Source organism: Acanthopagrus latus, chromosome 15, assembly GCF_904848185.1.
Source record: "Acanthopagrus latus isolate v.2019 chromosome 15, fAcaLat1.1, whole genome shotgun sequence".
NCBI lineage: Eukaryota > Metazoa > Chordata > Actinopteri > Spariformes > Sparidae > Acanthopagrus > Acanthopagrus latus.
Genome location: NC_051053.1, coordinates 5,392,714 through 5,418,327, shown reverse-complemented (window position 1 = coordinate 5,418,327; position 25,614 = coordinate 5,392,714). Strand labels below are relative to the sequence as shown.

Sequence of the window (25,614 nt, the reverse complement as noted above, 5' to 3'; positions counted from 1 at the left end):
GACTGACCTTGCTGCAGGTGTCAGCTACTATCGCGGAGAAGCCAAACAGATCAAATTCACACCAGTAGCTTTAAATGTCACTGTTTAAAAGCGTGTTTCCTCGGCGGGTGTTAATGAAGCGCATGGTGAAGGTTCGATTCAACCGTCATGACGTGTTATTTACGAGCCACATAAGCTGCAACGTCATCTCCCTGCGTCTCGGGGCAAGTAAACATTTCCGCTGTGTCGCGATGGACTCAAACAAGGACGAAGCGGAACGGTGCATTAAAATAGCCCTATCTGCGATAAGTAACAATCAGCAGGACAAAGCCAGAAAGTTTCTGGAGAAGGCACAGCGACTGTTTCCGACAGAAAAGGCCAAAAGTACGTCGAATAAAAGTCTGTTTCGACGAGGATTTTACGTCAGTTTGTGGGCCATCGCTGTGAAACCAAATCAGCTAACGTTAGCATAACCGTCTTAACGATACGCCAGCTGCTCCTAGCCGACACTGGTATTTGTAGTTTTTAAAGCCCACCACCCGCGATTTATGTAAAATATTTACTTGCTGAATGTCTTGAATGTGTGTTTGCTTATTCGTACTTCTATCATTGACGTCCCTGTTAGCAGCTACCATGCTAACTGTTAGCTCATTACGCTAGTGAATTAAGTAATTCGAAGGCAGTCTCAGGTGGCATCCCCGAATAACACGGCTCCACTTTCTTTACAGACTTGTTGGAGTCGTTAGCGCAGAATGGAAAGCCTCCAGATGAGAATGGCGGTCCCGTGAACGGAGACGGACCCACTATGAGGCACCGAGGCCACGGAGACGAGGCTGATGCGCCCGCACAGGGGGCCACAGAATCATCAAAACCATACACTGCAGATCAGCTGGAAGCTGTCAGAAAGTCAGTGCACATGTGTATCTGTTCTTTTGTTTCTGTAATGTCGTTAAACTCAATCAATCGTTAATTAGTAACGTGTTGGCTTGTTGGTTGTAGATGGCATATTGATGGACTGTCAGTGCCATGGCAAAGTAGCTTGAGGCGCCGATTGTAGTCACCCAGCTGGTGCTGTCAGTTTAATTCGTAGTTCTGCCTTTTAATGAGAAAGATCATTCGTAATGTGATGTTAGGCCATTGTGAGACAATAATGAATATGTCTTTGATAACCACGTTGACGGGATCATAGCAGAAAATGTGTGTTCGTGTGTATATTCTGTGTATGTAAGAATAACGACCAATATATGGGTATTTCATTTGATTTTTACTCCCAAATAATGTCATGGGCCCCAGAAATCCAGTATCTGTCTAGCTCTAGTGTAAACATGCCATCAGTGAATATTTGGAAATCAAGTGTACAAATGAAGCCACATTGCACAAAATCTATCCAGATGACTTGCTATCTTTTGCTGAGCAATGCTGCAGTTTTCCAGTGTTCACAGATGACTAACAGCTATCCCAGAAATGCTATAAAAGTGCATAAAATGAATGGGATAATCAGTGTTTGTTTGTATCTTTACAATTAGCTAATTGTGGTATTTGGTGTCACATGAATAAATTGGGGGATGTATCTATATGTTGTGTAACTTTCCTGTGTGTTTTTGTCCACAGGATTAAGAGCTGTAAAGATTATTACCAAATTCTAGGAGTTGAAAAGACTGCCACTGAGGAGGACCTAAAAAAGGCCTACAGAAAGCTTGCTCTGAAATTTCACCCAGATAAAAATCACGCGCCTGGAGCCACAGAGGCATTTAAAGGTAAATTAAAAGTCAGCTCCACTGCTGATCTATTAAGGACTTGTAGTTTAAATGACACTCACTAAAGGCAAACCTGTGTGGGTTTTTCCTGTCTTTCAGCTATTGGTAATGCCTACGCGGTGCTGAGTAACACTGAGAAACGAAGGCAGTACGACCAGTATGGAGAGGAGAGATCACACCCTACTAGACAGAGACACCATCGTGATTTTGAAGCAGACATCTCACCTGAGGACCTCTTCAACATGTTCTTTGGTGGAGGCTTCCCATCAAGTAAGTACAGGCTAGACGAATGTAGGCACAGACTTGTTGTTGTACACTGGTGCAGTCCTTTGAGGCATATTTTAGTTTTCATGATTGGAGTGAGATGTTAAAATGTCTCAGGAACACATTTCCTATAAGATCAGGCCAAAGTCACCAGTATTTTAGATTGGCTTTCTGCCTTCCAGACAGAACAAACTCAAAGGAACTGTTCTGAAAACCCCTTACTGACTGATCAAGGTTGTCCAGCAGGGACATTTTGCCGGATGTCATCATTACCTGTAGAATCTCTGTCGTGCCTTGCACAGATGTCTCTACTCAGCCCTTATCAGTGATCATGCCCTCATCAGAGTCAACAAGACTGAGCTGTCTGACCGGCTTTTCAGCCTTGTAAATCTCCTTATCACTATTTAAACATAAACATAAACTGACAAGCATGTAAACATAAACTTTGGAGCATGTGATTGAAATTTTTAATTAAATTCAAAGTTGCCTGAATATGATTGGCTATTTGCTACTGCTTTGTAGCTATTATCTGTCATTTCCACTCAATTTGTTTGGACTGTCAATTGATTTAAATATTTAATCGCAATTAATGATTCTCCATAGGTAACTTGCAATCAATGGCACATTTTAATCTGTTCTAAATGTACTTTAAAGGGATATTTTTAGTACTCGTATTAACACTGGAGTGGACAAATATCCTTGCTTTAGCCAAATGTATGTTTATAATTATTGGAACAATCCAAAACGATGCCAAATACTGTCCAAAATATTCTCCAGAATAACCTCAAAGGTACTGCATTCTTGAAAAATATGCTGAAGGTATAACATGGCAAACTCAAGCCCTACACGCTCAACAGATGGGTATATTGACCTGAATATAGCATTCCTTCATTATACTAACATAATGTATTGTCTAACTTTACATGCGTAAAGGTTAACTCAGTAATCGGCCTGCAAGCTGAAGCCACCCAATTAGAAAGTTGATCGCATGTAGAGTTGTACAGGCGTCTCCATCGCAAACTACACGTCGAGGTCTGCCCTTGGCGAGGAGGACGAGGGCTCTCTGCACCAGCTGTGTGCTCGGCCAGCAAATGGTATTTGAGACTGTCCGTACTCTGGCGATAACTATATTCACATCAACAGGAAATTCAAATAACTTTGTTCTTGTTGAAAGAACGGTCTGACAGGGCTTGGAAGCTGAACTTGACATTCAAAAGACCCTTTTCTTTATCCATTTCTGCTTGTTTGTCTCTGCTTGCCATCCACAACTTTACTGTTGCATCGTTTCCTGATTTCCCAAACTATGGAGCGGGCCGAGAGTCATAATGTGCGAGCGTTAATCGTGCTTCAAAATAATTAACAAGATTAAGAGAAATATGCATTAACGCATGAATATCCCGTTAACTTTGATAGGCCTAGAATTTTTACATCAGTTGCACTGCAGTCTAACATGTACACTATTAGGAGCGAACAGACTGAATACAAATGTATTATACTGAAAATAGATAATGTTGAAAAACAAAGACTTTGTTATTTGGTTTAAAGATAAATAGATTCCATCTCCCTGGTTGAATATGTGATAATCGGTGGAATCAGCTTCTTTAAATAGTGGCCTTGACTTCACATGGCTTAAGGTTGATGTACTCTCATTATCTTTTTTAATTTTTATTTTCTTCATTTCTTTTTAGGTAATGTACACGTTTACAGAAATGGAAGAATGCATTTTGCACATAACAGGCAAGACAGACGAGAGCAACAGAGAGATGTAAGTCCTGTTTTTAATCATACTTAAGTTTAATACCGGCTGGTGCACTGTATGATATGTAAAGAAACTTTATTCATTCTATATCTTGACAGGGAGGCCTGGCTCTGTTTGTCCAGCTGATGCCCATCCTAATCCTCATCATCGTCTCGGCTCTTAGCCAGATGATGGTCACCCAGCCTCCCTACAGCCTTAGCTACCGCCCGTAAGTGGTTCACCACTCTTCAGAGATTTCTTACGTTTGGCGAAAATCTCTCATCACCTGTCTCACTCTCACTTATGTCTTCTCCATACATCAGGTCAGCTGGGCATATTCACAAAAGGCATACGACAAACCTGAAGGTGCCTTTCTATGTGGGAGACCGGTTCAATGAAGAATATTCCGGGAATAACCTGAAGAATGTTGAGAGAAGTGTAGAAGAAGACTATATTTCCAACCTTAGAAATAATTGTTGGAAGGAGAAGCAGCAGAGTAAGTATACGGCTGGACATTTAACAGTTAATTATCAATGAATCTGACAGTTATTTTCTCAATCAGTAATTTGAAAATGACAGAAAGTAGTGAAAATTCCACATCATAGTTTTACACAGTTTACATATTTAAATCTCTTGTTTTATGCAACAAACGTACCCAAACCCAAAGATATTCGGTTTATTGTCCGGGAGAAGTAACAGATTATACATTTGTAAGGCTGGAACCAGTAAATAATTGATAAAAAAATGTTTTGCTTCGAAACTGACTTGCATGCTAACAGATTAATTTCCTGCTGATCATCAACTACCGTAGTAGTTTCAGCTGTAGTTAGCCACCAGGGTTGGCATGCTTCATTTATTGTTTAAGTGAGGTAACTTTTCTTGACTTTTGTTTTTTTGTGTGCTTTCATATTTATAGTGTAGTTCATTGGGACTCAGAATACTGACAAACTCTCTCCTTGTGCTTTCAGAGGAAGGCTTACTGTATCGTGCTCGTTACTTTGGAGATTCTGACTTGTACCAAAGGGCACAGAGAATGGGGACTCCCAGCTGTTCACGACTATCTGAGATTCAAGTTATATTGGATGGCTAAAAACCACTCGCATACATACGGGTAAGTTGCCGGGTACAACACAGGGAAACTGCGGTACATTTATTTTATTTTATACTGTACATGAGCTGCAATGACACCAGTGTTTTTCATGTTTTAAAACGATATCTACACACCTCACACACTTGACTGTTTCCTAAAGCGTACCGCATGTTTTTGGACGGAATCCTAACCTGCTGTTCCCATTTATTTTAACACTTGCCTCCAATATGTAATCTATCAAAGCATGCGGCAGGCCGACTTTATTTTTATCCGTTAACTTGCCGCTGCAGTGAATGACACCTGATATTAACGAGTCATCTGGGCGGTCTCAGATGTCGGAGTTTCCCACAAGCACTTCACTTCACCAACAAGAAGAGTTTTTAGATCAGGCCCTACTCACAGCTGCATTACCATGTGATGGCGGAACTTTGACCAAAATGAAGCCATCAGCAAGTCAACTGCTGGCTCACTGTGATGAATCACCTCTCTTGAGCAATGCTGAAGTCTCTGCAAGTTGGTTTAGTGGTAAAATGAACAAAAATCCATGGTTGCTTGGAAGGTAGTAAGTACATTTTGAAAATCAGTATAATGTTAGTAACAGCTAAATGTAATGGCAAGTTTGCAAGAGCAGCAGTTAATTGGCTAAAATATGGAGTTTTTTGTTTGTTTTTTTGGTAGATGTTCCCCCGATACAAAACATTGCACAAATTACAGTGACAAAGTGACATCTTCGATTTGATCTTTTCTCCAAACAACAGTCCAAAATCCCAAGTTTAAATGAATGTAATGTAAATGAAAAGTAGCAAATGCTTGATATTGATGCTTGCAAAATTACAACAATCATTCCATTATGAAAATACTTGGCGATTAATTTTCCTTTAATAAATGAGTTGATGAATCTACTAGTTGTTGCGCCTTTTTGAAGTTTGTGTTTTCTGTCTGTCTATGCATGTATAGAAATCCAATAAAGGTCGACCCCATGATGAGCTACAGCTGCGTAACTGTCACCGCTTCTTTTCTCTTTCCTAGGTTCGTCGGTACTTGAATCTGATTAGAAGAAATCGGTCGGAGCCCACTCAAATTGGAGCATATTTCTGCAGCAAACCAAGAGAATCAAAAATGCCTTACGTGCAGTGGGCAGCAGACCTCATCAGGGAACCTCTCTGCAACATGGTGTAGATTGACTTCCTGTAGAACTGTGAGAAGCTTTGAGTTGACTGCTGACATTTTCTTACTCTAGTGTCTTGAGGATGGTGAGAGTCGGCCTGGCGTCCCAGTGGAAAAGTAAGAGCATAGTTGTCTATTTGAACGGTTAATGAAGCTGCTAAGATAAGCTTTCTCTGTCCCCGTCTTTTTGTTTTTCCTTTTAACATTTTGAGAAACCTCATGGCCTTCTCATAGACAGATGTCTGAGCCACTCACAAGGAAAGTGTGTAATTTTTATAGTTCTTACCAATGTAAATATTCATTTTACTTTTAACAGTGCAGGGTTTATTGGAGTTAATATCATTTACTATAATGTTATTATGTGGATTTGCTTGTAGCCTGTTGGATCATAAGTATTGAAAATCATTGCACAAATAAAAGTAAAACCATATTTATTAAATTAACATGCTAAAATTGTATGAAAGTTTCTTTGAAATTAAATTTGTCCAATGGTTGTCTGGTGCATATTTGTCTTCTTAACAACAGGACTCTGCAGCCACATTAACAGCTCTGTGAGACTGTACTACTAAGATAAATAATAATATGCTTACAGTGAGGCTGCTATCATGCTGATGCTTGGCAGTTATGTTTACCGTCTTAAAGGTCCAGTGTGAAGGGTTTAGGGGCAACAAAATGAATATAATCTTCACGATTCTGTTGTCATTCGTGTATCATCACCTGTTACAAAGAACTGTCTTTTTGTTACCTTAGAATGAGCCTCTTACATCTACAGAGTAGCCCATGTAGTCTGCCATGTTGCATCTCTATATTTCTAAAATGATCAAGGACAGTCAAGCCAAATACTGGCTCGAGAGAGGATCTTTGGCATTGTTAGCGTCCTTACATGAGATTTCTGATAAATAATCATGAGTAATGTGAATATGATGACTAAGTGGGTAAAGGAACGTATTAGAACAAGTTGAACAGAATGGTAAGCTTAGAAAATGTCATCTTGTTACTGTTATACAGCCTTTAAACCCTAAGTCATATCACACTATAAAAGAACCAAAATCTCAGGATCCTATCACCATAACTATGTATATCATATGTATTCCTTAGCCCTACCCACTAGACGTGACTGAATCCTACACACTGGACCTTAATCTTAACTTTAGTGAATTAACAGTTGCCATTAAGCACTAAAACAATGCACAGCTGATAATTTCATAGGTTTTTCATGTATTTTGTTCAGAAACCGAAGTATTGGACAACTTTATCCCGATGAAGGTGCTAGAGGAGACTGTAAGGTATCTTCAAGTTCATTACAGTTTATCCTGTTTGGGACATTAATATCTGAACCTAATTTCATGGCAATGTAACAATAGCTGTTGAGAGATTTCACTCAAAGCCACAAATGTGAGCCTGCTGCTGGCGTTACAGGTAGAGCTGATCGCCACAGTCATTAAGGTTCGTCCTGTCCTTCATATTATAGTTATTATAGTTGAGACATTTCAGTCTGGACCAAAGTGGTGGACTCAGCTCGACATTGTCTTGCCTGTGTGGGCACACTTCTATGGCTACACACACGCACTCGCTGTCATGAGTTTTCATGACAGCTTGCAAGTTAGAAGAAAACTCTCACACCCAGTTAAATATAAAATAATTTATTCTTCTGAGTTGTGAAAAATTATGAAAATACAAAAAACACACAAGTTTCAGGTCATATTTGACTATCAAATACGTATGCCACACTTTTCAGGGTGGGATTTTACATTCATAGGAAACACACTGACTCATTCGTTCAAACGTGAGTCTTCACTGTTGAGTCACCTGCAACCAGGCGAGCAGCTGCCATGAACCTTGATAAACAAGAAATACACCAACAAAAGACACATACATGTTATTTCAGGACCATCTTGTCAGTGCCATTAGACATGTTGGAGTCACACCATATTGTCGTCACAAACAGACTATGCTTAACCCACCAGCCGCCTTTCACAGTACATATGAGTTCAGCTCAGCTAATCAGAGACAGGAGTGCTTGGTCAGCAGCACTCCTCAATCAGGAGCTCCCCTGAACAGTACAGTTTCCTCTTGATAGCCCTGAAGCTCGTACTCAGCCTCAGGGTGTTCTGGTGCCTCGCAGGTGTCTGTGGGGACGCGCCACCCTTGAACAGCTTCTGAACCTTTGGCCACAGCCCACTGGACTCGGGCCTCAGCACCAGGGTTACATGAAACGTTGGGACCAGGGTGGCATCCACTGCTATTTGATCCACGGCACATAAGGAGCCCGGGTCCCCCCTGTCCACACACAGGTCGATGACGGCTCCCCTTAGGCCGCAGGGCTCGCTGGCTGCCAGGTGGAGCAGCTCTTGGCTGATATTGTGCAGTAGAAAGTCAGGTAGGATGAGTTTGGAGCAGCCCAGGACGTCTGATGCATCATTCAGAATTTGTGTTATAGTTGCTACAACCTCTGTAGCCAGGGTCTCCTCCAGGGGGTAACAGAGGAAGCTGCTGTCCGAGTCTGACAGCGACACGTCTGCCACAGATCCTAAAACAAAAAGAATACAGATTAAAGTCTTGTCTGGTGCTGCTGGACTCACTCTTAAAATTGGGAGATAATCAATTTTTTTTTTAAAAACTGCATCTCCTTAACTCTTTGTGCTTTGTCAGTTCATGCCCTTTGTTTCAATAAATGCAACCAACTTCTTAGCAACAGTGTGAGTCAACCCAATCTAAAAAAAACACCACAGTAGATCCTGCTGAGACAAAAGGCTGCCACACTCACCAGTTTCACTCCTGCTGCACTGGTGATCTGCTGTGGCCCTGTGACTGATCCCCTTCAGCTCGGTCAGCCTGTGCAGCAGACTGCCCCAGGACAGCCTCTTTGACCCACCATGATCCTCGGCTGGAGACGGAGGGAAGCTGCCGTCCAGAGAGTGATTGCAAGAAAAAGACATCTTCACAAAGAAATAATAGTGCAAAATTTAGAAAAAGAAGAAGAGCCTCTTGTTAAAAATAAAAATTTAAAAAAAAAAAAAAAGAGAGAGAGAGTGCAGTGGTGCCCTTTTAACTGCGGGCCTCCCCTACTTTCCTGAGCCAGACCAGCTGGGAAACACTCAGCGCAACAATGGAACAAAGCGTTAAATACCCCCAGCCAGAAAGCCACGCCCCCTGCATTTCTCGGCCAATGAGGTTTCAGCTGACGTCCCCAGCTCGCTAAACTGCCTGGTAACATTTTTGGTCCCTTTGATGAGGCAGAGGCCAGGCGACCCCGACCCTGCAGGCCACCGACCCCCAACCACACTCAAGATGCGTGCACCTATTCATGTTTTAGTGAAGTGATTCAGCCGTCAGTTATTAAATGAAAAAGCCGGCCTGACAGGCCAATCAGCGGCCGTCGCCATAATATCATGAAACAATAAAAAAAAAAAAAAAAAAGACACACCCCCTCCGTTTTTTGGGACAAAAAAGAAATGAGACAGACGAGCTGAGGCAAGATCCATTGACGTGAATGGCAGCTCCAGATGACACGTACCGCACGTAGGACTCGTGCGTCGTCTGTGAATAATCGGACGAGCGAGTGCTGACTGCTGATATTTGGGCTTGATTCATCAGGAAAAGCAGGAATCTGTTTGTGGGCTTGGTGCTTACAAAGAAAATAGGAAGACGAAAGATGAACAGTGATATGACGGACTACTGCCATCAGATCATCCCCTCATCCATTACATGAAATAAAAGAAAAGGTCCTGATCATCTTGACAGGTCCACAATCCATACATCATAATTACGTTAAATGCGTGCTAAGGGTTATTCTGCGTGTCTGTCTGAGTGACGGTAAGCCCGACGGAGCCGCACACAACCATTTTGATCATTTCCATACTTTTTTTTTTTTTTTTTAAAGGTTCTTTGTTGTTCTTATCAGAGAAACTCAATTCTCAAACTTAGGGAACAGCCCCTGACTTGAGACACGTAGGTCGACAGCACACAGACCATCCCCCACCTCTTTAAGTCTCTCCAAGAATCATCACCATCAGTGGTTTGGAGTTTGTATTGTATATTAAATTAATTAACAGTCTCTTTTAGGCTCCTGCTTCTTAATTCTTCCCTACTTAAGTACACATTTGGGGTATTTTGGATCATTTTCATCTCAAAGGCAATGGCAAGGTTTTTTGTTTGGTTTTTTTTTTACGAACTACAACTGTCTGACAGCAGCAGTTAGTCTGGATGTTACTTTTCATCAATTCATCTAAGTTTTGCTTTAAATGACCAATGTTTGTTGTCTGTCTAAGATACCGCATGGTCCACCACCCCCTCCTCGTAAATACCTTTTATTCTAACAGCTCATGGTGAAACAAGACAGACAAGATCAGCAATCAGCAGTGAGGGCAGTCTGGTATATTCAACACACTGGTCACTCAATCTACCTCTTCCATTACCGCAGTAGAATAATGGAATATGCCATCCCTAATAATATTAGAGAAGACAGGATGTGTTGATTTTCAGTGCCTGTGATAAACTGAAGGATTAAGTGTTCCTTTATGGTTTGAAGCTACAGTTATTACTAAATAAACCTTATAAAAACCCTTGGATTAGCTGGGAATGAATGCAAACAGCGTTGACTTCTGAGCTTGAAAAAGCTGACATATAACATAAGCTTGTAGAATATGATGCATTGCTGTATATATATATATATATATATATATATATATATATATATATATATATATATATATATATATATATATATATATATATATATATATATATATATATAAAATAAATGATCACTTACCTGTGCAATGTGTGCTTTAACTTTTCATACTCTAATACTGCTGATCACACATACATGCTTTTACTTCTGTGAGGTATTGAATGCAGGACCTGTAGTGGAGTATTTTCACAGGGATATTAGTACTTTTACCTAAGTAAACATTCAGAATACTTATTTAAACCACGGGTTTTAGGTTTGTAAGCCACAGGAGGCCTGTAGTATGCACTTTAATGGACTATGCACTGTGAGGCTTGCTTCACACTGACGCTCAGCCACAGTCCTATTGGGTTGAAAACGCTGCTGTTCACTAACCATCTTTTTAATCTGTAACTTTCCATTTGTTTGCTCTGTTTTTGTTGTGTTTTGAATAAATGTTTTGCTTTCCGCATCTTTTGTTTGTTTGTTTTTTACATGCAATTCTAACATTATAAACGTTTTAATGTCTTATTGCATTGCATTTCTTTCTCTGTGAGGCACTTTGAATTGCCTTGTGTACGAATGGTGCTGTATGAATAAACTTACCCTGCCTTGCCTATTGTATAAAATGCATGTTTCCATATCTAATACTGGTTGACAAAAGTGCTTTCTTTAAATGGGAGAATAGGATGAGGAGTTTTTAGACTTATTTTTTTATAATCTGAAATTACATGTGGTGGAGCTCTCTGTCCAAATTGGTGCAGTATACTGCATATGCAGGTGATGGCGCCACTGTACCACCTTCAATTTACAGACAGCCAGTGAGCTTCAACCAGTGTGGGGTGTGAGATCATGCAAAATGTTTCTGCCCGGGTGCACCTATTGTTTCCAGTGCATATGCCCACGAAACACACAGTCTTTAACATGCATCAGTCCTGTTTGCACTTCAGTGGTCACAGCGTCGTTTTGTTCTGCTCCTTAAACGTGCCTCTGCACTCAGCGTATGGATGGGAAATGTTTCACTTAACTGACCTTGGCCTCCTGCATTACACTGTTTGGGGTTAAACATTATTTTTGCCGTGTCAATGGAAAAAAAAAAAAAAAGAAAAGTAAAATGGAGAAGAGGAAATAAAGCGTGACAGGCGCTGTGTTTTACAATTCAAACAGGCCAGAGAGAGCTGTTAGGCTGGCCAGCCTCGGGCTATGTAATTCATGTATAATAAATCCACTACCAAATGGGTTGTTAAGAATGCTTCCCCCCCCTGAAACTGTTTGCTTTAATCTGAGCTGCACTGGCGTGAATCACAAAGAAAAAACCATTTCCAAATTTTAAAGAACTTTTAGTTTCAGTAATTGGTGTGAAGATAACCGGCGCGATTATGAGGCAATTAAATGGAGAATGCAATATATTTACACACGTTTTAGCTCATTTGGAACCTTCCTCTAGACTCTTAGATATGCCTTGTGTTGCTAATTAATTCAGATGGGGGTAAAAGGGTCCCTGGATTGTGTTTGCGAGGCTGTCGCTATAGCAACAACATGCTGTTGTGAGCAGGGTCCATCTCACCGAGACATCTGAACTGTTTTGTTGAAGCCGCACGGAAACAGTCTCGCATGCCTGATGTTTTTATCACGGTTCCTGATGTGAAAAGTGTGCCAGTGTCAGCCACTCAGGCAGCATGATTCTAACACAAGGGGGGGAAAAAAAAAAAAAAAAAAGAAAGTTTCCCTCCATCTCTCTGGTAAATATCCCAGCTTGTAGCCTCTCTTTCCCCTGTCATCTGAGCCCTGTGTTTATCTGGAAACCCTTTAGCTCTGAGTGCAGGACTCTCTGGCTTCACGCGCCTGGGACAGCGTTCCATTTAGGTTTTGATTTATTGCTGGAGGAAGCAGAAACAGACCTGCACTCTCAAGGGGGTGGGGGGGGGGGGGGGGGGGGGGGACAGCAGAAACTGTGATGTTTGGCAAGTTTTGCTGAGACGCACTCTTCTTTATCAAAGCATTAACACTTTACACACCAATTTCAAAACCGCCTATGTTTCGAATGTCGGCTTGATGTAGAGATAGACTCCTCATTTGCAGTCACTTTTATGGGCCAAGCAAAAATATATAATATGTAACATTTCTGCTTTAAAATGTCCCAAAAGAGACTAAACCATTATCATACCTTGCGTTGAAATATCCCAGATGTTTCCAACAATGTTCAAACCCAAAGAAACCAAGGTAACGGTGTGTTTCAAGTGGTCGTCTGTGGCTATAACTTTTGGGAAAACATGAGTTGATATGTCAAACATGGCTAAACCTGACGTGAATAAACCTTTAATGCATACATTTTCATTGGCCCTGGTAATGAAGTGAACAGCTCCCATGACCCCACACCACTTCTGTCTTTTGATTTGTTTCCACTGCGAGACACCTAATTGCAGCAACGACAAATTGTGCATTTGAACTAACTGAAATATCCCTTTGACACAAATTTCCTTTTTGATAATAATGAAAACCCAATACCTATTTTACATTAGGCCACATGTATGAATACAGTTTCGACACATTTTTAGTCCACTTGCTGCTGAAGTTCCAAATGTACTAATACAGTAGCGTCCCAGAGGGGAGAGGGCATCAGTTGTATGTAATGTTACACATCAAATAGAATATTGGAAACTTATCAATTATCCACATTTTGGTGGCTACCCCAGGATTTTCAGTGGCCCCCTCTGGTTGCTCGTATAAAACATTTCTGGGCCTTTAAGAGCACATCTCATTCATTTAACTCGACTCAAAGAAAAGTCAGCACAAGTGCAGCATAACATAAAAAAGCATCCAACACTGGCCACGATGAAACAAGATACACAGTAACATTTCAGCGCATGAAATCAATAAATATTTGTATTATTTTGACACCTTTTTCTTATGACTCTGCCCAGGTTGTTGTTTTGTCCTCTACTGGTTCTCATGTACTTTACTGTACCTTATACAGCATTCGTGTATAAATATATCCTTGTTGTCTATGGAAGGATATGAGAACTGCATGCAAATGTATTTCCCCTAGGAAACAATCAAGTTGACATGAAACACCCACAGGATCTGGACTATTTGTAGTTACCGGTTTGTATTCGTCGTGCCCGTGAATGAGCCGTATTATTGATATTGATTGAATGTCACCAGGCTGCACAGCTAAGTGATAGGTGCCGGAGCAAGGAAGTCAATGCATACATGATGAGCTGTGGCCATATGACATCAGACAGAAAAAGATCCTGATCATTATTTATAAGTTCTCTTACCGTGACTCGTCGCTGAGCAAAGCTATCTCTCATTTTAGAACCGTGTGCATTATTCAGCGACGCTGCCAATGTTTTCGCTTTTTGTATTTGGCTCTGAATTAAACAAGACGTGTAGGGCTGTTGTGACTGCTCTTTGAATTTGAAAGCATTCTGTATATCATTCTTGTTCGCCATATTTTACAGAACCTACTATTGTTAAATGCATATTATAGTTGGTATTGATTTACTTTTACGGAGCAGCTTGCACTGAAGAGCATTTTGACTTTTTTCGCCTGTTGATGTATTTGCTGCCAGTTCCAGCAAAACTTCATCATTTATATGCTTTTAACATTACATACTTTTCTTTGGGCGAATGTTTAATTTAGCATAAAGTCAAGATGGATTTTTTTTTTTCCCTCACTGTGAAGACAGTCAAAAGAAAAAAGAGCCTTTATCCTAAACAATGCAGCTTGATATGCGGCTTTTTTCTTGTGGATCCAGTGGCGAATCAAATGACAGGCCTGATGTGATCATTGCTATGTGCATGCTAACATGCAAAATGACAAACTCAACAGAAAGACAGTCTAATGTTTACCAATATTCGAACTCTTAGCTTAGCGTGTTAGCATGACAACATTTGCTAATAGTACCACACACAAAGCACTGCTGAGGCTGCTGGAAATCACATTAGTTAATCAGGTATTTGGTCATTAACCGAAGTATTGGACACAAAGATAATTAATCTGTTATTTGCGCTCGACCCAAGGTCGCCAAAGTTATGATATTTCATTCTGAGGGGAACATAACTGTCTAAAAGGAATTGATAAATCCATTCAATAGATTTTGACATATTTCAGTTTGGACCATCCTTAGAACCACTGGCGCTCACACTCTGTCATCATTGATCGCCTGTGAGTTAAAAGAAAGCTCTCACAACAAACTGATAGAAAATAATGTATTTCTTCACGCTCTATAAGTTCTTGAGAATACAAAGCACTAATACAGAAACCAGTCCCTTTGGGGCGGGACTTCAGATTCGTAGGAACGACAGTGACCCACATCCAGGTGTGTCTTCACTGTTGACTCAGGTGAGCAGCTGCGGTGAGACACAAGTCAGTTCTGGGGAAACCTCGATACACGCGAAATACACCAACCAAGTCACGTACGACAGGATGACGTGCCATCACAAGAGGCATGTTTGTTCGTTGAAACAAAAAGTGGTATGAAAACTGTAAAAAGAAAAAAAAAGACACCAGAATGAAAGATTTGGATTTTGGAAGCAATCAAATTTTAAAAAATCTGAGAGGCCACGTGCCACAAACTGATTTGAAAGGGCATGCAGCCATTGATCAGCTACATGACTTGTACCATCTTTCTTGATGTTGGCAAACCTAAATGAAATGTACAATACAGTTTAAAGTAAACTAAAATATGGTTTTTCATTGACTTAAGAGTCTGGGGATGACTTCCATGCATCTTCTGATGACTAGATGACTGTAGCCAACATGTTTTGTTAATGAGCATCAGTTAATCTTTACATTTCTCTGCCCAGCAGCCACTCCAGCTCCCACAATCCCCTTCTTTTGCTTCACAAAGCATCAGACCTGGGGCCAAGCCACGCTCACATGACTGACAGGGGAGTATTTTCCCCCAGCTTTTATAAGGAGATTACCTGAAACCCCCTTTGGCTCTGTGACTCTAGGATTACTCAGCCGTTTTCTCTTTAACTGGCTCCAATAAATGAGACGAACATTGTCCGCCTGCCATGTTCTGCCCTCCTCCTCTGTCTGGATCCCGGCTATGTCACTGTCACTCCACATCTGTCTGCTGGGGTTCATGACTGGGCCTGAGTGCAGCAGCCGCAAGTTTTCCACCCTGCGTGCGCTTTAAAGGATGCATAATGTTAATCACGCTGCCAATTTGCGTCATTTGACTCCCTGCTCCGAGTTTGATTAATGTCACTGAAAATGAAGCGCGCTGATTGCAGCAGCTGCAGAGCCCTGTGTTGAAATCCATTGGTATTTTACACACATGAGGAGTGCAAACTGGAGACGGTGCAGTTCAGATTTGATGTTTACACACACATTTTCTTTTCTTTCTTTCTTTTTTTTTTTTTTTACAGTCAAGAGTGTGTAACTGTGTCGTAACAAATGAGCACATGTATGAGGATTAGGACATGCTTTGCTGCTTTCAGACACTGTTTTAAACAGCGTCCTCTCTCTTTATCCTCCCTCCTAGACTTGATTGCGCTCAGCTGAGAGATTAGATGACGCCCTGTCTCGTGCCTGGCTTTATTAAGAGGGCCTCAAAGACACTCTTTTCAGGATGAAATAAAGATGGCATCAGTTAATCCAGCATTTCAATTACAGGCTGTCACTCAGCGCGTGTCTCTCCGGGGACTAGCTTGAGACTGCAGCGGGGAGCGATACAGCAGGCAGGGCAGATACAGTGAGATACTGTGAAGCGTGGCACTATGTAAATGGTCCGTTCTCCCCCAGCAATGATATCACACTGCCGGTATCTGTTGGGGCCATCCGAACACAGCAGACCAGAGATCAGCGACGAACTGATCCAGATCCGCATACCTTCACTTTGCATTGTGTCTTGATGGATCCAGGTAGCAGTCCAGAGGCAGAGCAGCAGCAGGGACCTCACTTTGCCGTCCAGTTTTAGCTGGGCATGTTTGACTGTTATAGTGGCAGTAAGGGCAGATCGTTCCCCCTCTTGCAGAGGTGGACATGCTGCGATAACACGTTTCTAGTCGAACGCAATCAACAATCCAGATCGCAGTTTCGCAGTAACGTCACGCGGCAATAAAAATAGCCCTGCAGTTCATGCTAATTGCATGTTCAGTTTTTGTGTCAGGGAGACGTGATAGCAGGAATAGCATGTGTGTCATTAACGACATTAATCATGGCAGCGTTGCATGTAGGTGTTCCAGTTCCAGGGCCCTGATACTACGCACACTGGGACACTTAAATGGAACACGGCCATCGTTAGTGTCATTAGCACCACCTGTGCTCTTCCTGCTACGACAAATCCAAAAGATCTGCTGTGAAAAAAAGCCTTCTTCAGAGGTCATACTGAACATCAAGCAAGGATTTTCTGACTGCTATGGCGTCACTGAAAGAGTCTATGTCAAGACCTTGGTGATGATGTTTACCTAAACCACGTGATTTTCTAAATTGTTTGGAGTTTTCTCAAACATTTTTTTTTTTTTTAATAGACGTTAAATAAGCTGCATTTTGTGGTAAATTGGATACCTCTACTTTATCTATACAGTTAACTAAAAAACAAAATACTAGTGAAATGGTCATTAGTCACCAATTGACTGCTGTATTACATATGGAGTGTATAAATACACTTATAAATATAAAGTCTGTAAATCACAGTCTCATAATAAAACTTGAACTTGATTAACATGAGATCACTGGATTCCTATGGAAGAACTCCATTGAACAGTCTCCATGACAACAAAGCAAACTCCACCCACTGATGAAGACCCTGGGAATATGGTTGAAAGTTCCAGAAATAACTAGTTAGTGGAAATTGAGTTGGTACTGACAGGATAAGTTCACCCCCCCAAAAAAATCTACTCTTCCACATACAGATGGAAAATCGTACAAAAAAAGTTTTGTAGTCTATAAACCATTTCTGGAGCTTCACATCAACATAGCACTGCAGCATTCTCCTTAACAACCGAAGTAGATGAGGACTAGTTTTTAAATGTGTGTGTGTTTATTTTTAAAAAAAAACTAATAAACATGCGCTATACAGCGTGTTAGCATTTACACGTTATTATTAAGCAGAAATCTTCAGTGTAGCTGCTGAGCTCAAAGCCGACCCTGTCTGAAGTAGGTGCACAAGCTCGACTTGTGTTGATGGTGTAAATAACGTAGTTTTCTATTAATTCTGATTTCAATTAAATTTTAATTATTTGTCTGATGTGTTAAAACAAGTCCCCAGCTACCTCAGTTGTTTCGGAGGATGCTGCGACGCAGTTTGTCTGTGAAGCTTCAGAAATGTTTTGTGGACTACAAAACCTGACCCGACTTTACATAAGCGTGTAAAGTCGGGTCAATGCCTGAATTGACTTTTTGGGGTGAACTTATCCTTTAAGTAAATTACAACAGGGAACCCATGACAACTTCAAAATATTCTTATCATTATTATTTGTGACATTCACACATTTAAATTAGAGTTAAAATCATTAGCAAAAATAATCTGAAATTGTATATGCAACTGTTCTGATCATTGATTTACCATTAAAGTAAATCTTCACGGGAAAATAAGCCCTCTTTAACTCTTTTCATTTGTTTTAGGTGATAGAAAACTAAATATCTCGACGGATGGCATCACCTTGGATTTCAGAAACTGTGACACAATATTTCTGCAAATTCGCACAGCGAATGATGATGCATCATTCATTGAGAGAGCAATCCGCAGATTACCAGATGATGGAAATAATCCTGAGTTGCAGCCTTTATTCAGACTGTCCCATATACAGGGATGTCCCACCTGAACGCATCGTGACGTTGTGTGTGTGTGTGTGCGTCATGTGACAGCTGAAGGCGCAAAACCAACATCAACAAAATAAGATGCAAATGTGCGTGCGTGACGTATTGTACACCTTACAAACATACCGAACGGTGTGACACGGTGCCAGGACCTGAACGCTGTTATCAAATCGGTTCCTCCCTCCCTCCTCCCTCCTCCCTCTCTCCCTCCCCCTCCGCCAGCAGCAGCAGAAGGAGCATCCTATAGGCTAATCAGTTGGTAGTTTCAATCCAGCCTCAGCATCCTCCCCCTCCCCAGAAGAGGACAGCCAGCAGCCGGTGCGTTGTTCGAGGTGTGTGTGTGTTTGTGTGTGTGTGTGGTTTTTTTTTCCCCCCCTCTTTCTGCCCGCTACCATGGTGGAAATGACGGATATCGTGTGCCTTCTCGTCCCGCTGCTGATGCTCCCGGGCTCTGCCCTCCAGAGCGACGCGAAGAGCGTCAAAGAGGCGGAAAAGACGGGGAATTTCATGGAAGACGAGCAGTGGCTGTCCACCATTTCACAGTACAGCCGCAAGATCAAGCACTGGAATCGCTTCAGAGACGTAAGTCCGCCGTGTTGATGGAGAGATGCGCGGTAATGCGGTACCGTACAAGATGCGCTGGCTTGCGGTGAGAGGAGAAGGAGGAGGAGGAGGGGGGGAGAAAACACGCACGGCCATTAACAAAACACTAATAATAGTTATCATCACACACTTTCTCACACTGATTATACGCACAAACTTGGCGCTACTGTGGACTCACACGCGCGCGCACTTCAGGGTGGGTATTTCAAAATAAGCGAATGTTCGGAATAATCTCTCTAAGGTTTGTATTGGGGTGGTAATATGTATTTTGTCCATTTTTCATGGAGTGACATGTTAAAACATGTGAGGGGTTTTGTTTACTGTGTTCACGATGTGCCTTTTTTTTTTTTTTTTGAATGAGTGGCATCTGCATGTGGACATTCAGCCTGATTCTGCTTTTGTTTGGGAAGAATGACTCAAATATATATATATATGGTGAATGAGAAACACCGACTTGTTTTTTTCCTTCCTCAGTTTTCAAAGTGATATTTATTTGCAGAGGACTGAGTCAAAATAAAGCCCAGATCACAAACACTGACCGTCTGTACCCGACTGCTCTCCCCTACTTTTTCAGTGTATATGCCCTTTAGTTAATTACGCACAAGTTAATGTTCGAGTCCCGCTTGCACAGCAGGAGCGGTGTAGACCTATTCCATCACGCCGCCCTTAATATGGGTTACCTCAGATGTGTTTCCAGACGTGTCCCGGGAGATTTCACAAACAAGAGAATTAAGCAATTAGAGCACAGGGGCGTAGATTGATTGATGTGCATATTCACCTACTGAACTGAACTGGGTTGCAGGGATTGATTGGAGCCTGCCGGGTGTACACGCCGTGATATATTGCCGTGTCTGTAAATGTATGGATGTAGTTTTGCCTCCAGCTCTGTGAGATGATTACTAATGATCCCAATAGGATTTGGACAATAGCACGGTCGGATTATGTTCCATATTACTCCTGTTAATTGGGTTTTAATTGATCCGGAGTGGGAGCACGTGACGGGTATCATTATTGGATCTGAAATGTGAGCAGTTGGCTTCAGCGCGAGCGTCTGTACATGAGAAGAACAATGCCAAAGAGCCTTTCTAAATAATAACCGTCAGAGAGAGGCTGGGGTGTCGTTCTCGGTCTGCATTCGCGCAGATCCTTAAAATCGCGGACGTCCCCGAAGAAAAAGTGAAAATTGGCAGCCGCCTCTCCAGGGGATCGGATTACTTTGACTGTGATTGCTTGAAGAGAATGTCCTCAGGAACTGTACTTAGAGAAGTAATGAAATTGTGGGCATGGAAAGATTAACTCAGAATTATTGTGGGATTATAACTCACTGGATGCGGCTCTATATTTGCACAGCTTTTGATCCGAAATGTTAGTTTGAGCCGCAGCTTCACTCTGAATCGAGCAAAGCACGGGGAAAAAAGAAGCCGTCGCTCTGAAGGCTCATTCACGCCTCCCCCGACGTACAAAAACAGACAGCTCCGAGTCGATTCCAAGCCTGCTTCACGCTGGCAGGCTTCTTGAACAATGCGACCACTAGGGGGCACCGCTTTCGAGTCAAATCTGTCTTACAACTATTTGCCGAAAACCTCTCACCAACACCCATTACCTCTCCTTAAGAAGTGCCTCCATTGCTACAACTTCGTCCTCTTGTCCTTTGGTGGTGGTGTCACTCAAGCTACCAGAGGTTAAGCAAAAATATCCCTTATGGCCGAAGATACACTTGCATTCAGCTGCGCATTTGGGTACGCATGAGGACCGGCTCAAGTGTCTCGCGTCCGTCCGGTGCATCGGTTGTGAACATGTACGTAAACTGTAAGAGTGGTGTAAGGCCAGTTTGGGGATATGACAGCGTCAGGAGTCAGTATCTGCAGGGGCAACGAGATAACATGCACCATCTAGGGGTATCCTAGAACAGCTACGTTCACGACGCAGTTCATCTCCGGCGCAAGAGTGAATAGAAGCGCAAGCGTACATGTGGAGCATCCTCCAGATATAAACGGTTCAGGGAGGGTGGGATCATCTTCTTCTTAATGTTGCTTAAAGGGTTGCCATCCAGTATGAAGATGTCACTTTCTCGCTCTGCTTTCCCTTTTCTTTTCCTCAATTTAACATCAAAGCTGCCGTGTAGCACAAACCCCCCCCACCCCGCCCGCAGCTACACACTGCATCTCTTTCATGATCATTATTCCCAGAGGTGATTGTCTTCATGTGTGGCTGTGTATGTGTGCACTTAAGCAAGAAGAAGAAGGAGAAGTGAGATTTTTCTGGTCCGGGTTTGTGCGAGCGCGTTGAAGGGCAGGCGTGGCGCTGGTGTCTCTGGTGATGATGCTGATGACAGGAGGAACATCAGAGGAACCTCCCGGGGGAAGCGCCAGTAGAAGCAGCTTTGATTTCAGCTCGCTGCCGTAGCAACAGCGGTCTCAATGTGGTATGTAGTTGAAATGGAGCGCGGATCACCGAGGGTTTGATGACTCTATTCCCATCGCCGGTCCGGCTCCAGGGTGGAGGAAACAGTGGAACCGTCCCTTTATTAAGATTTTTTTTCCTATCAGTCAACAGACGCACAACTTCCTCAGCTGAAACACCACGTGTGCAAACCAGCTCATGTTTCCTTGATTCTTAACGAGAGCTGCTGAATATTGATTACCTGAGTAATGAACATTTAATTGGTGTTGCTTCATGCTGCCGTTTGAGCTGCACGAAAAAACAAAATGAACTAGAAAAAAGGAGCAGCTCCGTCTCTGGGAATTGTGCGGCTGATGTATGAAGGACGTTGACACAGTTATAGGTATTCAGATTACACAAATTGATGCTGACTCGCCGTCCTCCGAGAGCTGAACGTTGCATATTAATCCAACACTGGAAAGCAATAATCAAAGCCGCCCGACATGAAAGACGAGCTCTTTCATTCTCCCTTCTGCATGTGCGCAAACACACGCGGACTCACAGCAACTCCCTCACTCTCTGGCACACAATGCATACTGTAGGCTGCAGAAGGCGGCGCACTGTAAATATTTCCCTTTTTCTTTTCTTTTTTTTCTTCTTCTTTTTTTTTACCCTCTCACAAAGCGTAAAACGCAGGAATCAGGATAAGAGGCTCTTTCACTCCCAATAAAAATAGCTCCCCACACTTCAATTCAATTTATTTCACGGGAAGACAAGGAGATTAGATTTAACAGTTACAGTCAACAAATAATCGAATGGGATACCTTCAATCCTTTAATCTGACAGGTGCGCTCAACATTTCATTCCGCTAATGCACCAAATCCCGGGGGGAGGGGGGGGAAGCATGGGAACGGTGAAGGCAGCCATGGTGATTGAATTCAGAGTTGTTATTTTAAACCAAAGACTGACATCTTTGGGGTTGCGTGGCAGGTTCTGATGAGACATTTGCCACTTTTGGTTCAAATTGAAATGTGTAAAAAAAAAAAAAAAAAAAACGGGGAATTGTTTATTAATTTCTCATGATTAATCACTGAGCTGTCAACTATTGAATTTATTTTTTTATTATTGCATCTATTAATCATTTTGAGTAACAAGAAAAAAGAAATTCAGAACTGGTTGACTGCATCTTGAATATCAATATTGTGCTTTCTGTGCTGCTCTATGACAGTAAATTAGATACCTTGGGGTTTTGGATAAAAGAAAAAAACACGTAAAACCTTTGAAAGCATCATTTTAGGCTTTGGAAAACACTGTTCGGCACTTTTCACCGTTTTATAGAGCGAAAAGTTGATTGAGAAAATAGATCGAATAGTCTGGGGCTTCCCACGTGTTTGTGTTGTGTTATCTTTTGTTAAAACAGATCTCATGAAATTGGCATCATGACATTTATTTCCCGGGGGCCGTGCGCCGGTTTGCAGCGAAAAAATGTCCCCTGTTAACGGGACACCAAGCACTGCAAACAATTATGTTATGACTCTTTCTATTGTGAATGTTTGGTCCATGGAGCCAGCTGAGAAAAGCGATGTAAAACCCTTTGATCCGGGCCAGCTGTGGAAACTCTACTTTGCATATTCAACAAGCGACGTACCCAGGAAGAGAACGCGGATGCCAGAAAACTTTTTTTTTTTTTTTTGGCATACGCAGTTGGCAAGCGATTCTCGTTGGTTTTGAGCGGGCGCCATCTTTGCATCTGGTACCTAGTTGGAATTCTGTTTAAATCGGTGCTACCAGTATTGGAGTTTTTAAACATGCCAAGGCCCTGGTTGTGCAGCCACATTGTCTTAATTACACACTCACGCGGAAGATGGAGGCACACGGCAGCTAAAGAAAACAGATGCAAATATGATAACAAAACACATCTTGTTGTTTGTAATGCGCTCATTTTGTGTCTTTAGCATTTTAAAGAACAGACGCTGAATTAAATCTGTTTTGCGCGCAGACATTCAAAGACTTAATTACAGGGACAATTAGATGTCAACTGGGATCGTCCCACCAGTTGCAGCCCTGTCTATTGTCATTACAGTGTGAAATTAAATGGCTGGAGACTTTTCGGCATTGTGCGCGCAGTGGATCCAATTTGTTATGTCTTCTAAAGGCAAGCCAACGGTAAATTCAATTTTCTTTTGCTCGACTTCCCTTGTAAAAATGACAGCTGTCCGTGAAATCGCCAAGCCATGAAATTGTTTCTGATGTTTTACTTCCTGTTGATTTAAGATAAACTCAGACGTGTGCCCTGAAATGGATGACGATTATGACATAGCAACGCAAATCCAACCCAAAGAAGGACGTTTGTTGTCAGCTCTCATCGCACGTGCCGGTATGAACATAAAAGATTGATTTTTGTGAGTGTTTCCTCTGTCAGTGCCTGGCAAATGCTTATCTCAAAAACACATACCTCTCCCGTCGGGGGGGGGGGGCCACCCGGTGCCAGCCCCGCTCGCACCTGTCATGTGTTCGCTTCATTTTTAGGCAACAGGAAAACACATTGGTGCCAGCACGAAAAACATCAGATCCCTTGTCGATGCCAGTGGATTAAACACGCAGAATGGAGGAGGCACTTGCAGCAGCTTCTGGCAATCTTTACTTTAAATACTTTCACTGACCTGCCTGATTTTAGCCTCTCGTGCTCCTAAACTGGCCTCAGTCCAGCAGAATTTTAACACTTTGTGATTGCGGGTGCACCCGTCAGTGCTCCTTCTTTTTATCATTTTCCCCATAGTGCACGAAACACGATTGCGGATAATGGCATCTTTAACGCTGGAGCCAAATACTCCATTAAAGACTATCTAGATGAACAGTAAATCATGGCCTGTAACCCTGCGCTCGGTCTGGCTCTCCCATCTCACAGCCGCTCGACTGCCCCATTTTTCTGATGTTTGGAATGGACCGCTAACTGATGCATTCATGCTACGAGTCGTGATAGCAGCTTATCAGAGATCCATTAGTTTATCCGCCGGCGCTTTGTGCGCGACGAGTCGCTCCGTATCTCGCTTCATAATTCTCCATGAGGCTGCAAAACGTCCGGAGTGCATCTCGTTCATTTCCAGCGGTTTTGGGAGAGACGGTCCGGTCAGTCAGGGTTTGGAGGAGCGACTGGTGCTCTGTGGGGTGTCTTGGCTGGCTACCAGAGGCCTAGGTGGGCTGTAATTGAGTAGAAGGGAGAGAAGAAGAAGAAAGAGGAAACAGCCTTTCATCACGCCTGCCCTCCGTGCAAGGCTACAGCTGCTTCCCACTGCAGCACAATAGCCACAGCTGAAGGGCACAGGTGCCGCAGGAGAGACGGAGGGGACTTTCTAAGTGGTGGAGAAAGGTGATGAATATCCAATTTCTCAGCAGATGCAATTTTATACGTGATTGAATGAATTTGCCCTCATCCAGATCTCTCCCCGCAGTTTTGACTAATAGCGGAGATAAAAGAGACGGGCCTCCCGAAGCATCGTTTCGTTCCAGCATTCTTCCTCGGAGACGCGAAAAAAATCCCAGCGTGCCAGCAGTTGCATTTCACAAGCGGGGCTTCTCCAAGTGACCCGCTTCTGTGTTGGCTACACATGGGAGTCGGTATGCCAAATATGCTGTTTTGCTGCAGAGAACACCTGACATCCAGGAATCTGTTTAATTAACTCTTTCTATAGTTAAAAAAAAAAACAACAAAAAACTGAACAGTAAACAGCCCCAAAATAGTCTGAAAGGGGGCATCAGTGCGACGAAGGACACTTTGAAACTCAATAGTCGTGTTTGTTCCGTGTTTAGCCCTCATTTGAAAATGCACTACGCCTCTTAAATCATTACGAGACTGTTTGTGGCTTTTGAGCGCCCGTGAGGCAGGTTCAATAAATCACGGCGTTTTTTTCTTTTAAAACTAACAATAACTCTAAGTGGCAGTGGCTGTCCCCACAGTAAATGCCACCCAAGTGTTATTACCTTTGGGCTTGAGCCAGGCTGAGTCACAGCCAGTATAACCTCAGCTCCTGTAGGCGCATTAAAACAAGGGATTTTGAATAGAAAAGCGTTTGAACATGACGCTGTAAATCTGGATGTTTCAGCACCCGAGATCAACTGAGAGCGGGCTCGTTGAGAAATTTGATCGCTGATCTTTAAGAAGACACGAGGGGCCCTGAAACACACATT

General features: G+C 42.4%; 3 protein-coding genes across 4 annotated transcripts in view; 2 read left to right on the top strand and 1 right to left on the bottom strand.

Moving 5' to 3' along the window:
* The first annotated feature begins 48 nt into the window (after positions 1-48).
* On the top strand, positions 49-6,489 carry dnajb12a (DnaJ heat shock protein family (Hsp40) member B12a). Its single transcript, XM_037123093.1, has 9 exons — positions 49-363; positions 708-885; positions 1,591-1,736; positions 1,836-2,006; positions 3,689-3,765; positions 3,858-3,967; positions 4,062-4,234; positions 4,707-4,849; positions 5,858-6,489. The coding sequence occupies exons 1-8, from the start codon at positions 75-77 to the stop codon at positions 4,826-4,828; spliced, it is 1,266 nt and encodes a 421-aa protein (XP_036978988.1). The 5' UTR covers positions 49-74; the 3' UTR covers positions 4,829-4,849; positions 5,858-6,489.
* A 1,133-nt stretch (positions 6,490-7,622) lies between these two features.
* On the bottom strand, positions 7,623-9,262 carry LOC119033652 (DNA damage-inducible transcript 4 protein-like). The gene is made up of 2 exons (XM_037124029.1): positions 8,763-9,262; positions 7,623-8,525 (listed from the first exon to the last, which is right to left on the bottom strand). The coding sequence occupies exons 1-2, from the start codon at positions 8,932-8,934 to the stop codon at positions 8,020-8,022; spliced, it is 678 nt and encodes a 225-aa protein (XP_036979924.1). The 5' UTR covers positions 8,935-9,262; the 3' UTR covers positions 7,623-8,019.
* Positions 9,263-18,658: 9,396 nt separating this feature from the next.
* The window catches only part of spock2 (SPARC (osteonectin), cwcv and kazal like domains proteoglycan 2), a 30,444-nt gene continuing 23,488 nt past the window's right edge, over positions 18,659-25,614 (top strand). Inside the window, exon 1 of one of the 2 annotated variants that reach the window (XM_037124987.1) lies at positions 18,659-19,023. In XM_037124987.1, coding sequence (XP_036980882.1) covers positions 18,835-19,023 — 189 coding nt within the window. In that variant the 5' untranslated portion in view covers positions 18,659-18,834. The remainder of the gene's footprint in view (positions 19,024-25,614) is intronic. The other variant, XM_037124986.1, reaches the window with a different exon arrangement.